The sequence below is a fragment of the Erithacus rubecula genome, assembly GCF_903797595.1.
Source record: "Erithacus rubecula genome assembly, chromosome: 20".
Classification (NCBI taxonomy): domain Eukaryota; kingdom Metazoa; phylum Chordata; class Aves; order Passeriformes; family Muscicapidae; genus Erithacus; species Erithacus rubecula.
Genome location: NC_136672.1, coordinates 2,997,230 through 3,010,140, shown reverse-complemented (window position 1 = coordinate 3,010,140; position 12,911 = coordinate 2,997,230). Strand labels below are relative to the sequence as shown.

At 42.1% G+C, this 12,911-nt stretch overlaps 2 protein-coding genes across 8 annotated transcripts in view; one reads left to right on the top strand and one right to left on the bottom strand.

The window, feature by feature from the left end:
- The window catches only part of TBCD (tubulin folding cofactor D), a 126,496-nt gene extending 116,995 nt beyond the window's left edge, over positions 1-9,501 (top strand). Inside the window, exon 39 of the mRNA XM_079323503.1 lies at positions 9,340-9,501. Within this exon, the coding sequence (XP_079179629.1) occupies positions 9,340-9,486 (147 nt within the window). The 3' untranslated portion in view covers positions 9,487-9,501. The remainder of the gene's footprint in view (positions 1-9,339) is intronic.
- B3GNTL1 (UDP-GlcNAc:betaGal beta-1,3-N-acetylglucosaminyltransferase like 1) overlaps positions 1-12,911 on the bottom strand; it is a 105,929-nt gene that overhangs the window by 4,145 nt on the left and 88,873 nt on the right. For all 7 annotated transcript variants that reach the window (XM_079323524.1, XM_079323523.1, XM_079323528.1 and 4 more), the window contains 3 exons: positions 4,091-4,159; positions 2,812-2,886; positions 281-367 (listed from right to left, as the gene is read on the bottom strand). In XM_079323524.1, coding sequence (XP_079179650.1) covers positions 287-367; positions 2,812-2,886; positions 4,091-4,159 — 225 coding nt within the window. In that variant the 3' untranslated portion in view covers positions 281-286. The remainder of the gene's footprint in view (positions 1-280; positions 368-2,811; positions 2,887-4,090; positions 4,160-12,911) is intronic.

Genomic DNA, 12,911 nt, shown 5'->3' with positions numbered 1-12,911 from the left:
GAGGAGCTGCACGAGGGCTCACCTGGCTGCCAGGGGCTGCACAGCCCCAGCTGTGGCTGCTTAAATCAGAAACACCATTTACCACTCAAACTGAGTGATGTGCAGCAGCAGAACTGAGCACACAGCCTTACCCTGGTGTAACCATGACCTCCTTTCCAAAGGGGTTGCTCAGCCCAAAGATTAAATTAACAAAGCACAATTGACTGAAGAGTTCTAAATCCCTGAAGGATTTGTTCTTCCTGCACTCACAGAGCAGCACACTTCAGCAGCATTGCCTCACCTTGGTTTAGTTGAAGTGATAATAATCCATCCCTTCCTTCAGGTTCAGTGTGCCCAGGTTTGTTTCAAAGGCTCCACCTGTCAAGTCCTGCAAGGGAAGAACAAGAAGATGAGATCAAACTCAGGTTGTAGCAGGCTTGGGTTACTGATTCTTTAGGCCACAGAGAAAGTCCCATTTGCAGAACTAAACAAACAAACCAAGGCTCAGGAACGTTTCTACTCAAAAGTTCAGGATATGTTGAACAGTTAGTGTTCAGATCAATGTGGGGGATGTCACAGCTCCTCAGCTGTGCTGCTCTGGAGCCACAGGGGCTGCTCAGCTCAGCTCTGCTCTTGTGCCTGGTAACTCAGGCATTGGCAGAAAATGGACAAAAGAAGTGGTTTGGGTGGATTTTGAGCACTGATTAAGTTGTCTGATAAAACAAGCTCTTCATCAAGCAGATGAAGAACTCTGCAGAGTTAAAAGTGTTTCCTTTTGAGCCCCAGTCCAGTTATCAGGACAGGAACTGGGTGCATTTGGTCCATGAGCAACCTCAGTGATGTCATTAAGTAAACAGGGCAGCTTCAGCATTCCTGAGCACTGGGGTCTTCCTGGAATCTTTAATTACTAATCCTAAGGAATGTCACCAAAAAAACCCCAAAATCAACACTGACAACACCACAGGTGAGGGATAAATCAGTTGCTTGTGTTAGTGTGGTTGGCCCAGAACAGCAGGAGTGAAGTTTTAACTGTGAATGTTCAGGATGGGAAGTTACAGAAATGGAGTCCCATTAAATTGGAATTGAAGGAGTTGGGAGAAAAGAACCTGCTTTATAGAGGGATTAAAAAAATACAGAAGAAACCAGATGCTAAATTAAGTGGGAGAGTTAAAGATAGAGCTTTCATTCCCAGAGCACAGGAAAAACCAGGCAGGGCTGTACAATAAGAGATCTAACCCCAGATTTTCTGAAAACTTTATACAATCAAACTAGTTTAATTGCTGTGACAGAAAAATAAAAATCTCTTTCATTTCCAGCCACTGGAATCCAAGCCAAGCCAGGACACAATGCAGCATTTCTGAGCATTTTGCTTTCACCTCCAAGTGAGGGCAAACACAGAGCACAAACCCTTGGCTGAAGTGGCCCCAGCAGTGGCTGCTCTGAGCAGCTAAAGCCACACTTCCATTCTCTTCAGCAAAACTCACACACACAGAGCAGAATTCCAGCTCCAGCTGTCTGTGAAGCTATTATAAAATGCAAACTGAGCAAAGATCAGAGCATGTCTGCTTCTTCCAGAAGGATTTGCTCTGGTACCAAAGCTGTGTCAGTGCTCACAAGGGAGGAACTGCCTGAAAACATAAATGAGCCAATGCTGCTCCAAGTACAAGGCCAACAGTCACTTCTTGTAAACAACCCACTTAATAAACACATCTAATCTCCAAAATCACCCTCTTAGAGCTGCACAGAAACATGCAGGTTTTGTCTGCATCAAAAGGAAAAATAATCCCCTACCATGAAGAGCAAACTAAAAGCCAATAAAGCCCTTAAAAAGACACTTCCTTCTTCAGAAAATGGGGATGAACTTAGGTTGGTAAAAAATAAGCAGAAAATGCTCAGTGGCCATGAGGGGAAAAATAGACTGAAATCCCAACTGAAGTCAGACACAGAGTTTGCAGACAAGATGTTGTATAATAGTCTCATTGTAAGGGCTTCACAGATTAAATGTGCTTTAGAACAGGTTGCACAGATGTTTTGTCTGGGGACTTCCACCCACTGTTATATGCAGTATGAAGAATTAAATTAGTTGCAATAGTACTTGCTGATCCAAGAGTTTATCAACCAACAGTACACAACAATGCCCCAAGGCACTCTCAGTCTGCCTTCACAACCCAGATCTGTGAGCTCAGAGCTGATCATGAGTGCCAAGTTAAAAGCAGGCTGTACCAGAGGAGGTTCAGCTGATCATCTCTGGAGAGACCCAGCACAGTGTTAGAATGGCAGTGTTGTTGGAGCTGCAGGCTTTAGTTGCTGTCAGGGAGGGTTTTATTGTGTTCACCACTGCAGTCTATTTGCTGTTTTAAAGCTTCTGTGTTATAACAGCAGAATAACTGCTGGTTATCATCTTCTAATTATATTATCAGAGCAAGTAAACCAGTTGAAAAAAAGTTACCACAGATACAGAAGATGTTTCAGAACTTGGCAAACAAAATGGCTTTTAGGGTCTAATTTAAAAACAAAGCCTTTGCTATACATGGGGCTGCAAAATACCTGGCCCAGAGGAGGCTGAGTGCATGTGCTCACTGGGGTGTATTTGGTATTGGGAAGGAAGTACAACACATCCAGCTCCTTCACAGAAGCTGTCCCTTTTCTTATTCTTAATGTTACCCAATACTGCTGATTTAAATCCCAAATACCCTACACAATCAGTTTGATTAAAAAACCATTCAACTGTACAGCAAAAGCTTCTGGAGAAAGCCCCTTACAGTAAACAGGAGCTTATTTTGCTGAGGAGCAAAAGCTGCTCCTGCAGGTGGAGCCAGAGGTGGAACTCACCAGCTTCACACAGATCACGAAGGGCGGAGTCGCGTCCCTGAAGTGACACACGGGAATTTTCGGTTTTGGCCTCTCCTGCAGAAGAAGGGAAGAAGGACAGAAGCACTCAGGTTACTTGCTAGCTTGGTTTTAGGAGCTATTGAACTCTAAAATGGGGAAAAAAAATACATTGAGCCATGGTGCTCAAGAGACCTTGCTCATTCCCTGCCCGTTGTTTCAGTGCCCGTCACATTTCAGTGAATTGTGTGAAGTTACATCAGAGCTGAATTTGGAGCAGCAGGTCTCACTGCTCCACTCTTCCTTCTCACCTGCAAGTTCTGCTTCCAGCCCTTTCCCAAACAATTTCCTCGTTGATCTGATGGCAAGGTATGCAGCTTCAATAGCCTGTCCCATAACAAACTATGTTCCTTCTCTTTTTTTGGTTAATTTTTTGCCATTTTAGTGAGCTGCATCAGTTCCTGTGCCCCCAGACAGCATCAGAGCAGGCACTAGAGCAGAGACAGAGGAGGATCTTCCCCTCCTGCTGGGAGCTCTTAAAGGACTTGTGCTCAACTGGGACTTCACCACGAATCCAAGTACAGGATTTTCTAAGGGTTCACAACAGTTGCAGTACAATCTTGACAACAGATCTGAGAAAATGGGTTTGTTTTAGGAAGATCAATGCCCAGGATATGTGTCAATCATACTGACAGTGTTACTGAGCTGCTAGGCAGTGAGTCCCTGGTATTCCAGGCTGAAATGCTGACTCTCAACTGCTTTCCTGCAGCTCAGAGCTCTCAGTGTTTTCCCAGTGTGGAACTGTACAGCCACTCCAGGCTAAGCACAAGCTGTACCTGAGGAGGGGCTCTCCTGTCCCTCCTTCCCTCAGTCCCACTCCCATCACACACAAGGATCTGGCAAACTCAAGGTAATTTGATTCACAAGATAAGTTGCTGGAAACTTTTAATTTCCAGAGTTCTTCCCATTATCCACCATGAACCAAATTCTACTCCCATTTAGAAGACAAACCTGTCAGTGAAGATGGTTTTACCCCATCAACAGAATCCTTTCAGAATAAGCATTTTTGTCTTTCTAAACTGACTTCACTGAGTGTGAGGCTGACAGTCCTGGCTCCAGTTTGCATTCCAGTGTCCATTCCCAGCCCTCCAATCTTCTGTCACGGCCTCTTTACCAAAATGGGCTGCTACACAATGTACAAGATCAGTGACAAATTCCTTCAGCACATTCCCCAGGACACTTCTAAATCACAACAAAGAATGCAAGAGTGGTTATAACTCACCTCAGATTCCTCATAAGTGTAGAATCCTTTTGTTATTTTCTTTTCATCAACATCACAAAATGCAGTTACCTGGAAAACAGAAGCAGAATGTTTCAATTTCACTGTAACACATCTGTGAGCAAAGCTGCAGGCATGAGAATGGACACAGGAATAGGGCAAAGCACCCTGGGCCTCCTTTGGAGCTTAAACCCTTATTAAATCCTTCTGGGTGTTAAGGAGTTGAGGAAATTCTGCAGTTGCCTGTGAGCACACTCTGACCTAAGTCACTGACTGCATAGGGGAACACCACCAACCCCATCCTCAGGAGTAAGCTCAGCCCAGAGAGCAGTCTCCTCTTTCTGGCACTTCCACTAAACCCCAAGATGAGATGGAATAAAAGCCTCTCTCTTCCTGTCCACCCCAAGCATGGAATGTCCCCCAGACACCTCAGGGCTGCACCACTGCTCTGGGGGCTCTGCAACACCAGCCTCAATTCCAGGGCACAGCACACCAAATTTGGGAATTCCTATGGTCATGGACTTGAACTAAAAAGTTCAGCAGATCTGATGTTTAAACACAAATAATTACTGCTTTGCTTATTCTTACTAGAGTTATGAAAGCATTATTTGCAGCCCTAGGTGCCAGATATTTCAGATGGGTTTTTATTTGCATTCCTCATAAATATGCAGGCAGAAGAAATGCCTGCCATCTAAAATACACAGTGGCCTTATTTTTGAGCCCCTGGGTTGCCAGGAACATTTTGGAAGACTATTTAAAATAAACATGGTAATGTTCTCCTCTGACTTCCGTTGGATCTATTCATATTATCTACATGGAGCTCTTATGCTGAAGCAGAACAGTTGAGATAGTTAAGGTCGTACAGAAATCAATTATTCTGGTGAAAGCTGGATAGCAGCTTTCATATCTTTTTAATTTCTCCATTAAAAATTGATTAACAACACTTACTGCTGAGAAAATCTGAAAAGCCAAACAGCTGTTTATTAATATATTAAGTTTGAAAAGGCTGAAAAGGCTGGCTGGCTTTCCATGTCTAAAATCTCTCTCACACATTTTCTTCCTGTGATTAAGATGGTTTTCTTTTACCTAAAGTGACCTCATTCTGTTTGTGCAGGGGGAAACACTGTTTCTCTAATACCATAATATCACTTCCTTCATTAAACATCAATGGCAAGAGAATGCAAACAAAAGTATCAAGGGATTGCAAATAAGGCTGCAAAGCTCCAGTGTCCAAAGCATGAGGGAAATGAGCTGATAAATGGGAGGGGGTGGGCAGGGCCAGTCCTGGGAACCCCTTAGAGGGACACCCTGAGACCTGGAGGAGAGGCTGCTTGACAACAGCCACCAAAGGAAGAACAGAAGGTTAAGGAAACGTGGAATTTCCCCAGTGGGGCTGTGTGAGTGAGGAATCACAGCCTGGGCACAGCCAGAATCGGCTCTGGGTGATCCTGATGCAGGGACTGCACTAAGGACATTAACCTGTGTCAGCACTGCAAGGGACATAGAAGGGAAGGAGGGAATTCAGGAAGGGCCTGGACATTGTACAAGTGTTGGTGGCTGGTGCAGCTGGGTTAGATTAACACACACAAACAGCTCCTTCACAGATTAATTCACTTTACACCCTATTTCCATGCCCACTGCAATGCTTTGTTGTAGCTGCAAAGTCAGGTGGTGTGGATGTGTACATACACACACAGGTACATAAATATCTGTGCATATGAAGGGAGCCAGTAGAAGTCACTGTGGGAAGAGAAGTTCTCTGGCTGTATTCTCTTCATTCTGTGCTAACCACCTTTAAAATTCTCCAATATTCAGCAAATCTCAGTTCTACAACTTGTGTTTTACTGTCCTGGAAGCTGTGATCATAATAAACAATATTTAGCAGGATGTGCTTTCAATGTCAACCCAACAGAGTTCTAGCAACAAATGCAGTCCAATATGTTGACTTACCTTCCAATAAATGAAGCTATTTTTGGAGCTGCTTATGTTCTCATAGATAATAAAAGCCAAAATAAACTACCAAAACACACAAGGTAAAGTGAAATTCTATTTACACTTGTCTGTCAGTAACTGAGAATTCAGCTGCAAGATCTGTGCTGGAAAGTCTCACTGTTCACCCTCAGTTTGTTATAACCCAGAAACCCCTGACTGGTGCCTGGACCTCTCAGCATGGATCAATTTCTCCCTAATATCCAATCTCAATCTCTGTCAGTTTAAAACCATTTCTCCTTGTCCTGTCACTACATCCCCTTGTAAACAGTCTCTCTCCAAAGACACTTCTTGTATCACTAAATTGCCATTAATTCTAATCCTTCCTCCCAACCCTGGCCATCACCCAAATTTCTGGGTGTAGAAAACTCTGCCCTTTTCCACAGTGACTCCCCAGCCCCCAGAACACCCCCACAAAAACCCCTTAGTGAAAAAAATAACACAGGTGAGTCTGTGACAAATTTCCCTTGGAAGATGGAAAGAGCTCAAACCTTTTTTGTCATCACTGAGGTATTTCCCTGGATAATTCTCAATGGATTCAGGCAGCTTAGATCTGGTATTTACAGTAGTGTAAAACAGGTCAGACTTGAATGGGTGATTTTTCTGCAGGCTGCACACCATGTGGGTGGCCAAAATGTAAGTCAACTATTTTTCTGACACACACTATTTATTTTCCAATTAAAGCAAAGCTATGTTTGGAGTCTAAATACAGGACTTAGGCACAGTTGTTTATCCTATAAGGAGAAGTCAGGGCATCAGGCTTATGGGAGTTATTTACTTTATACACTATCAGCATAAACCCAGAGACACCTATTTATTTTCCTGCATTAATGGGCTTCTTTCTTGTAGCTTTTATGAAGGACATCTATCCACACATGAACTCCTGCCTCCCTGTGAGAAACCATGAATTATAAAGCCATAAAAGAGTTTCAATTTGCTTTTTTTCCCCCCCTCTCCTTTTAGCAAAATTACTCTTTGGCAATACCTCTGACAGGATGACACCACTGAGTCCTCAGATCACATTTCAGTGTTACTGAAATATATTAATTATGACATAGGTGTTTTTTTTTAACATCACTTGCATAAAAATCTGCACAATTACAAAATTTCCAAAGGAAAGAACACTGATAATTCTCTCAGCTCAAAACTGGAAGGGACAGCTGGGTATGTGCTAGAGGCAAGCTATGGAACTACTGCAAGTCACTTTTATAAATATGGATTGCAACTTCCATTAACAGTGGTGTAAGGGGAAAAGGAGAAATTGCCTTCTCCCTTGTAAGAGAAAGTTTACATAGCCCAGAAGATAAGAGATTTATTCAGAAACAACCTCTGGTGGGGAAGACACGTTTGAGGGAGATAAAAGCCCTTCTCTGGCTGGCTCTTCCTAATAAACACAGGGCTCTGCAGGGCCAGGCTGGGGCTATCAGACCTCCCTGGGGAAAAGGAGATTAATGGGCAGCAGATCCTCCTCTAGGCACAGGCTGGGAAGGCACTGAAGGAGCAGGAAAGGCAGAAGAGTGCCTTGGGTGCAGCTGGGACTACCTGCCTGTTTGAGCTCTGCTGGGATTACACAACAATTAAATTGTTTGTTTCCTGTGTGACTGGTTGGCTACTGCAGAGAATGTTTCCTCACACTTCCCATTCCACTCTGATTTCATAATGGAAAACTGAATGATTTCATCAGCTTAATGATGTCCTTTTATGGTGAATGATCTTCACAGGGTTTTATTTCCCCATCTTATTTTCACCTGTGGTTTGGTTTGGGTCTGTAACAACAACCTGCAATCAGCACATTCTCAGGGTCTGAGATGGAAGGACATGAGAGACAGTTTCACATGGGAGAGTGAATAACCTGACAGAAAACTGGAAAACCCTTTCAACAAATGGTCACCTGCATGCTGTGACTTCTCCCTCCTCACAACATCAGCTGGTGTCTTCAGAGTCACCTTCAGAGACAACCTGCAAACCCTACAAAATCCCACAGGTCTTCCCTGCTGCATTCCCTCCACATCTCATGCAATCCCCATCTGTTTTAAACTTCTAGTGAACCCTGTTAATTCTTATATTTGTAATTCCTTCATTGAAGCTTGTGGGAGCATGTTAATATACATCTCTGCAAAAGCAAAATCAATTTTGGCCATTCCTGTCCAAACAAAGTAACTGAGAGCATTACAATGCAAGTTTAAAGAGACACAGCTCGTGGCAAAGAGGAGAGGAGACACACAGAGGCATGAGCAGCTCCTGCCATGACATGAACCAGCAAGCACCACTCACAACCTGAGTGGTTTTCTGTATCAGGACCTGCTTTTATTTCACCTCTTCAGCACTACAGCCAGGACAGAAGTTGTGGATATCTTTGAATCCCAAAATGCTTTTCATTATTCCATTTAGACACCATCCCACTGAAAACAGCAGCAGCTTCCCCCTCTTGCACTTATCCACAGAAAAGTCACTGGAGAATTTTAACACCAGAATCCAACATGCAAAATAAGCTGCTAAACACTGGACATAAAACATTTCCCTCACATGTCCAACATACACCTGCCTCCATAGGTGTGGGAGCTCACTGCACAGACTCATCCCTACAGAGTAAGTCTGAGTGATGCCAGGCATGTTTTGGGTGTGCACAGCTCTGTGCTGACAAAACAGAGCCTGCAAAAAACCACATGGGAAGAGCAGGGAGATTTCCTGGCCAAGAACTATTCACTACAGTCCAAAATGAAGCCTTGATTTACCCCATGCCATTTTTGGGTGTTTTATACCTGGACTTAAGTCAAAGTTTCAAATTTCATCTCTCTCCTTGTTCTGGAGGTTTTTAACTTGCTTTCACACTGCCATTCCACTGCTGAGGTGGGTGCAATATTCTTCCTTTTATTCATGTTTCTTTGCTTTCCATGTCCCCTCCCCAGGTTCTGACAGTCCCACTCACACTTTTATGGAATGGTTACAATGCTACAAAACTTGAACATTCCTTGGCTGTGGGACTGAGCTGAAGGACCAGAGCTGCAACACAAGGTTTGGTGATGCTGCTCTTGGAAAAAGGCAAAGGGAAACCCACAAATGACTCTGGAAATGGAAAAAGGGCCTTGAAAATACTTTTTCTGTTTGCCACCAGCAGCTAGGGCTGTTTCCAGCCCTGTTTCCAGCCCACTAATGGGCTGCTGCTCATTTGGTGCTTTCCCTGCTTTTCCATGAGCCACTGGAATTCTATTTGCAGCCCTCGGAAATGACACGAAATGGAAATGCTTAAGTTCTCCTTTTAGCTCAATTTGATGGAGAATAAAAGAGCAGACAAGACAGCTCAGAAACCCTCCAGGCACATGAAGCATCCCAAAAACATTTGGTTTCCATCTTCAGCTGCAAATTATAGACACAACGGATATGTTTTAAACAAAAAAAGGTCTGTTTGACTTCATTCTTGCAGAAATGCTAATACTGAACCACTGGCAGCAGTGTGAATCAAGAAGGGGACAGCCAGGAAGCAGAATTTCCCTAAGAATACTGAGATCATGATAATTAATTCATATAAAAAACCTACTAGTGGAATAATTTTTTTCGTGTGTTGCTGTTTAGCAAAAATACTGAACCTTGGATTTTTGCCTGAGCCCTTTGGAGACAAAGCATCATTTTAATATTCACCATACAGAGGGAGAATTGCTGAGGTGTCCTTTCCTCTTTTAACATAACCATAATTCACATTCACACTGTTTTCCAAACAAACTAAAGTAATAATTTGTTAGTGAGTATGAACATAGGCAGACTGCTGCTTCCTGGAATTGCCTGAATTTTGTTTTCTAAGAAACAAAACTCTTGGGCACAGGGCAGAGCTGAGCTTTTCAAACATCCCATAAAGACCCTGTCAGCATAAGAAATGCAACTGCTTTGTTTACCAGGTTCTAAAAATACTACAAACATTCCTTTTTTTTTGAAAAAGCTGTTTTCTTACACACCCTAAGCCTGTCAGTTCAATTTATTTATCTTCCTGAGGATTTAGGTTTGTTTCAAAATTACTAAATAATACAAGCTGTAGTAGTAGGAGTTTTTTGGGGGAGGTGTTATTATTTATCCTAGGAGTATGTGTCCCAAATTTTCTACAGGTACTTGGTGCCAATTGAGAAAACAATCCTGCAGTGACAGTCCAGCCAAAGTCAGTTAGGACATTTAATGAAATTCTGCATCTCAATAAAAGTGAAATTTTCAGCAGCCTAAACTGAGTTAAAATTATAAAACAAACTACAATTAAGTTTAGACAGCTATACTCTGTCTAAATTTAGTCTTAGTTAGTTTTACACTTTAATAGATTTTTATGTATACAAATAATAATTGTCATTATGATTATCTATATAATAATTAAATAACAGAATATACTTGTCACATTAATTTAATAAACAAAGCATACATATATTTAGTTAAATCTTAGTTAAATTATACAGCTGATTTTGGCAATGCTACCTGCATTTCAAGGGTATGGGACCTTTTAAGATTTACACAACTGGACCTTCAAGAGGAGAAAATGGTAATTATATAGAGGTAATACACCATCTTTTACATGAGGGGCTTTTGGAACTGTGTTTTAAAGGTGTCTAATTTGCATAATTGATGAATTCATATCTCAGGGTCTCCTTTTATTTACAAGACAACACAAGATTCCACTTGCAGATTCAAACTGATATTAAATCTCTGGTGTTCACATAATTAACAGAATTAACAGAATATATGAAAACTTAAATCTTTTTATGTTGGTTGCAAAGGGTGAGACAGGAAAAGCATTTTATTGTTTTTAGGACTGGAAAGGATGAAGCAACAACTATTTACAACCTTTGTTCATATGGGATTTCAGAGTCTTTGGCAGGAGTTGCAGATTAGACACAAAATACCTGGAGGATTTTTGAGGAAAAGTAGAATATGGAGTTTCTCTACTGGCCTTTTACTGTTATTCATTTGGAATAAAATGGAAACTGCCATGAATTACCCACTGCAAATTATATGAATTTATATTCTGAAAGTCCCACAGCATAATCCTTTGAAAAGCTCTTGGAGAAGTCAGATGATTTCCCTACTTCTAGAGCCTTTTGCCAGTGACTGCTATGAAACACAAGGATATCATTTAAGCTTCAGTCCTGGCTGAGATGGACAGACTTAGGATCTCACTTTTGGAAAAGTTAGGAAATTACAGTGCCAATCACAATGAATCTGAACAGATACATAAAATTAGTGCTTCAATCACTACAGAGAACACTGATTTACCCAGGAATCAGCCATCCAAAAGCCTCTATCTCACCTAGGAAGACACAAGTCCTTTTCTGAAGCAATTTATCTTTGTTTGTTACTGAGAAGGCCCCTGAATATTTCAGGCAGCACATCAGACTGAGGGATGGTTTGATTGCTCTGTGCAGGTGTAAAGGATCACTGTGCCTGCATTCTGCAGCACTTTTCTGCAGTACCTGTGCAAACTGAGCCACATTTGGCTTCTGCAATTGCACCTGGCAGCAGAAACTCAGGGGTGAATGCTCAGTGCAGAATTCCAATATCCACCAAAGCAGGCTGGAATGTGCAGTTGTAACCTTGACAGGAGCAGAACTGTGAGCCAGGCTGAGCAGTGCCACAGCAAACATTCTGGGAAGGTCAGCAGGAGCTGATTCCCCAGGAGAGGAGCTGGGCTTGGGGTCTTGGGCAGAACCCCAATAATATTGTTTTTCTCTTGATTTTTAATCCCCTCTGCTGTGACAGAAGTTGTCACTCTGTGTTGAATGGGATGGGAAGTCCTGGAGGTGGCAGATGTACCCCAAAGCCAGGGAGAGGCTCTGTCCCAGCACCAATTTCCATTTGGCTAGGTACAAAGAAAGCTAGAAAAGCAAATCAAACAAAATCCCAACACCTGAGATGGTGAGACATCACCACAAACCCAATATGGTCTATTTTTTCTGCAGCATCTCAAAAATCTATCAGACAAGCTGCCATCCCTTCCCCTGGAATTTATTTTCAAATTTTCCTAATTTCCAAGAGAGAGAGGTACAGTGGTTGCTCAGTGGCCATAATCAGTCAGTGAAATTCCAAAGGTGCTCAGCAAACAGTAATGACAGAGAATATTTCCATAAACCCTCAAAAATCTGGTACACACTGCACTGCATGACCAAGACAAAATCATATTTAATGGACAGGTCTGTCCTCTCTGAATGAAGCAAGTGATTCACAGCATTTAATGTATTTTCATACAGCTCACCCACTGCCATGTGATGGCAATGACTGAGGGATGGCACTGGAATATCAAGCAGGAAATTCAGCTCAGTTTTTGCTTTGTACATTTGCTGTCTGAGAGTCTCCCATGCCTATTCAGTAATTTTAACTATGTGTATACAAATGTCTTCTATTTTTTTTATATGTGTGTGGTCTGAGGGGCACAACATTAATCAGGTTTTTATATGTATTTGTCATTTTGTCTTCCCATCCATATTCTTAAGAAAAGAAAAACACATGCAGCAATAAAATGAATGTTCTGTGGCTTTTTCTAAGAAACAGCCATTTGACATTAGGCCTAAAGCCTTTAGTTAACACAAAGTAATTGCACACAAGAAAATGCTATAAAAATAAGGTATTTAGACTTTTGGACAAATCTATCCTGGGAAATATCTGCCATTGCCAAATATAAGCATTTTCAGCTGATTGTGAATGAGACAGTCACGTCCAGCAGTTTCTTCTCACCCATTCAGCCCACACCAAGCCCTTTTTTTGGCAATCAAGCTTTCCAAGGGGAGTCACAGTGACCAGGGATGTGTCCAGTGTCCACTTTGGAGCTGGGCAAATATTATAAAGGTATGGATGACCCTGGACAAGG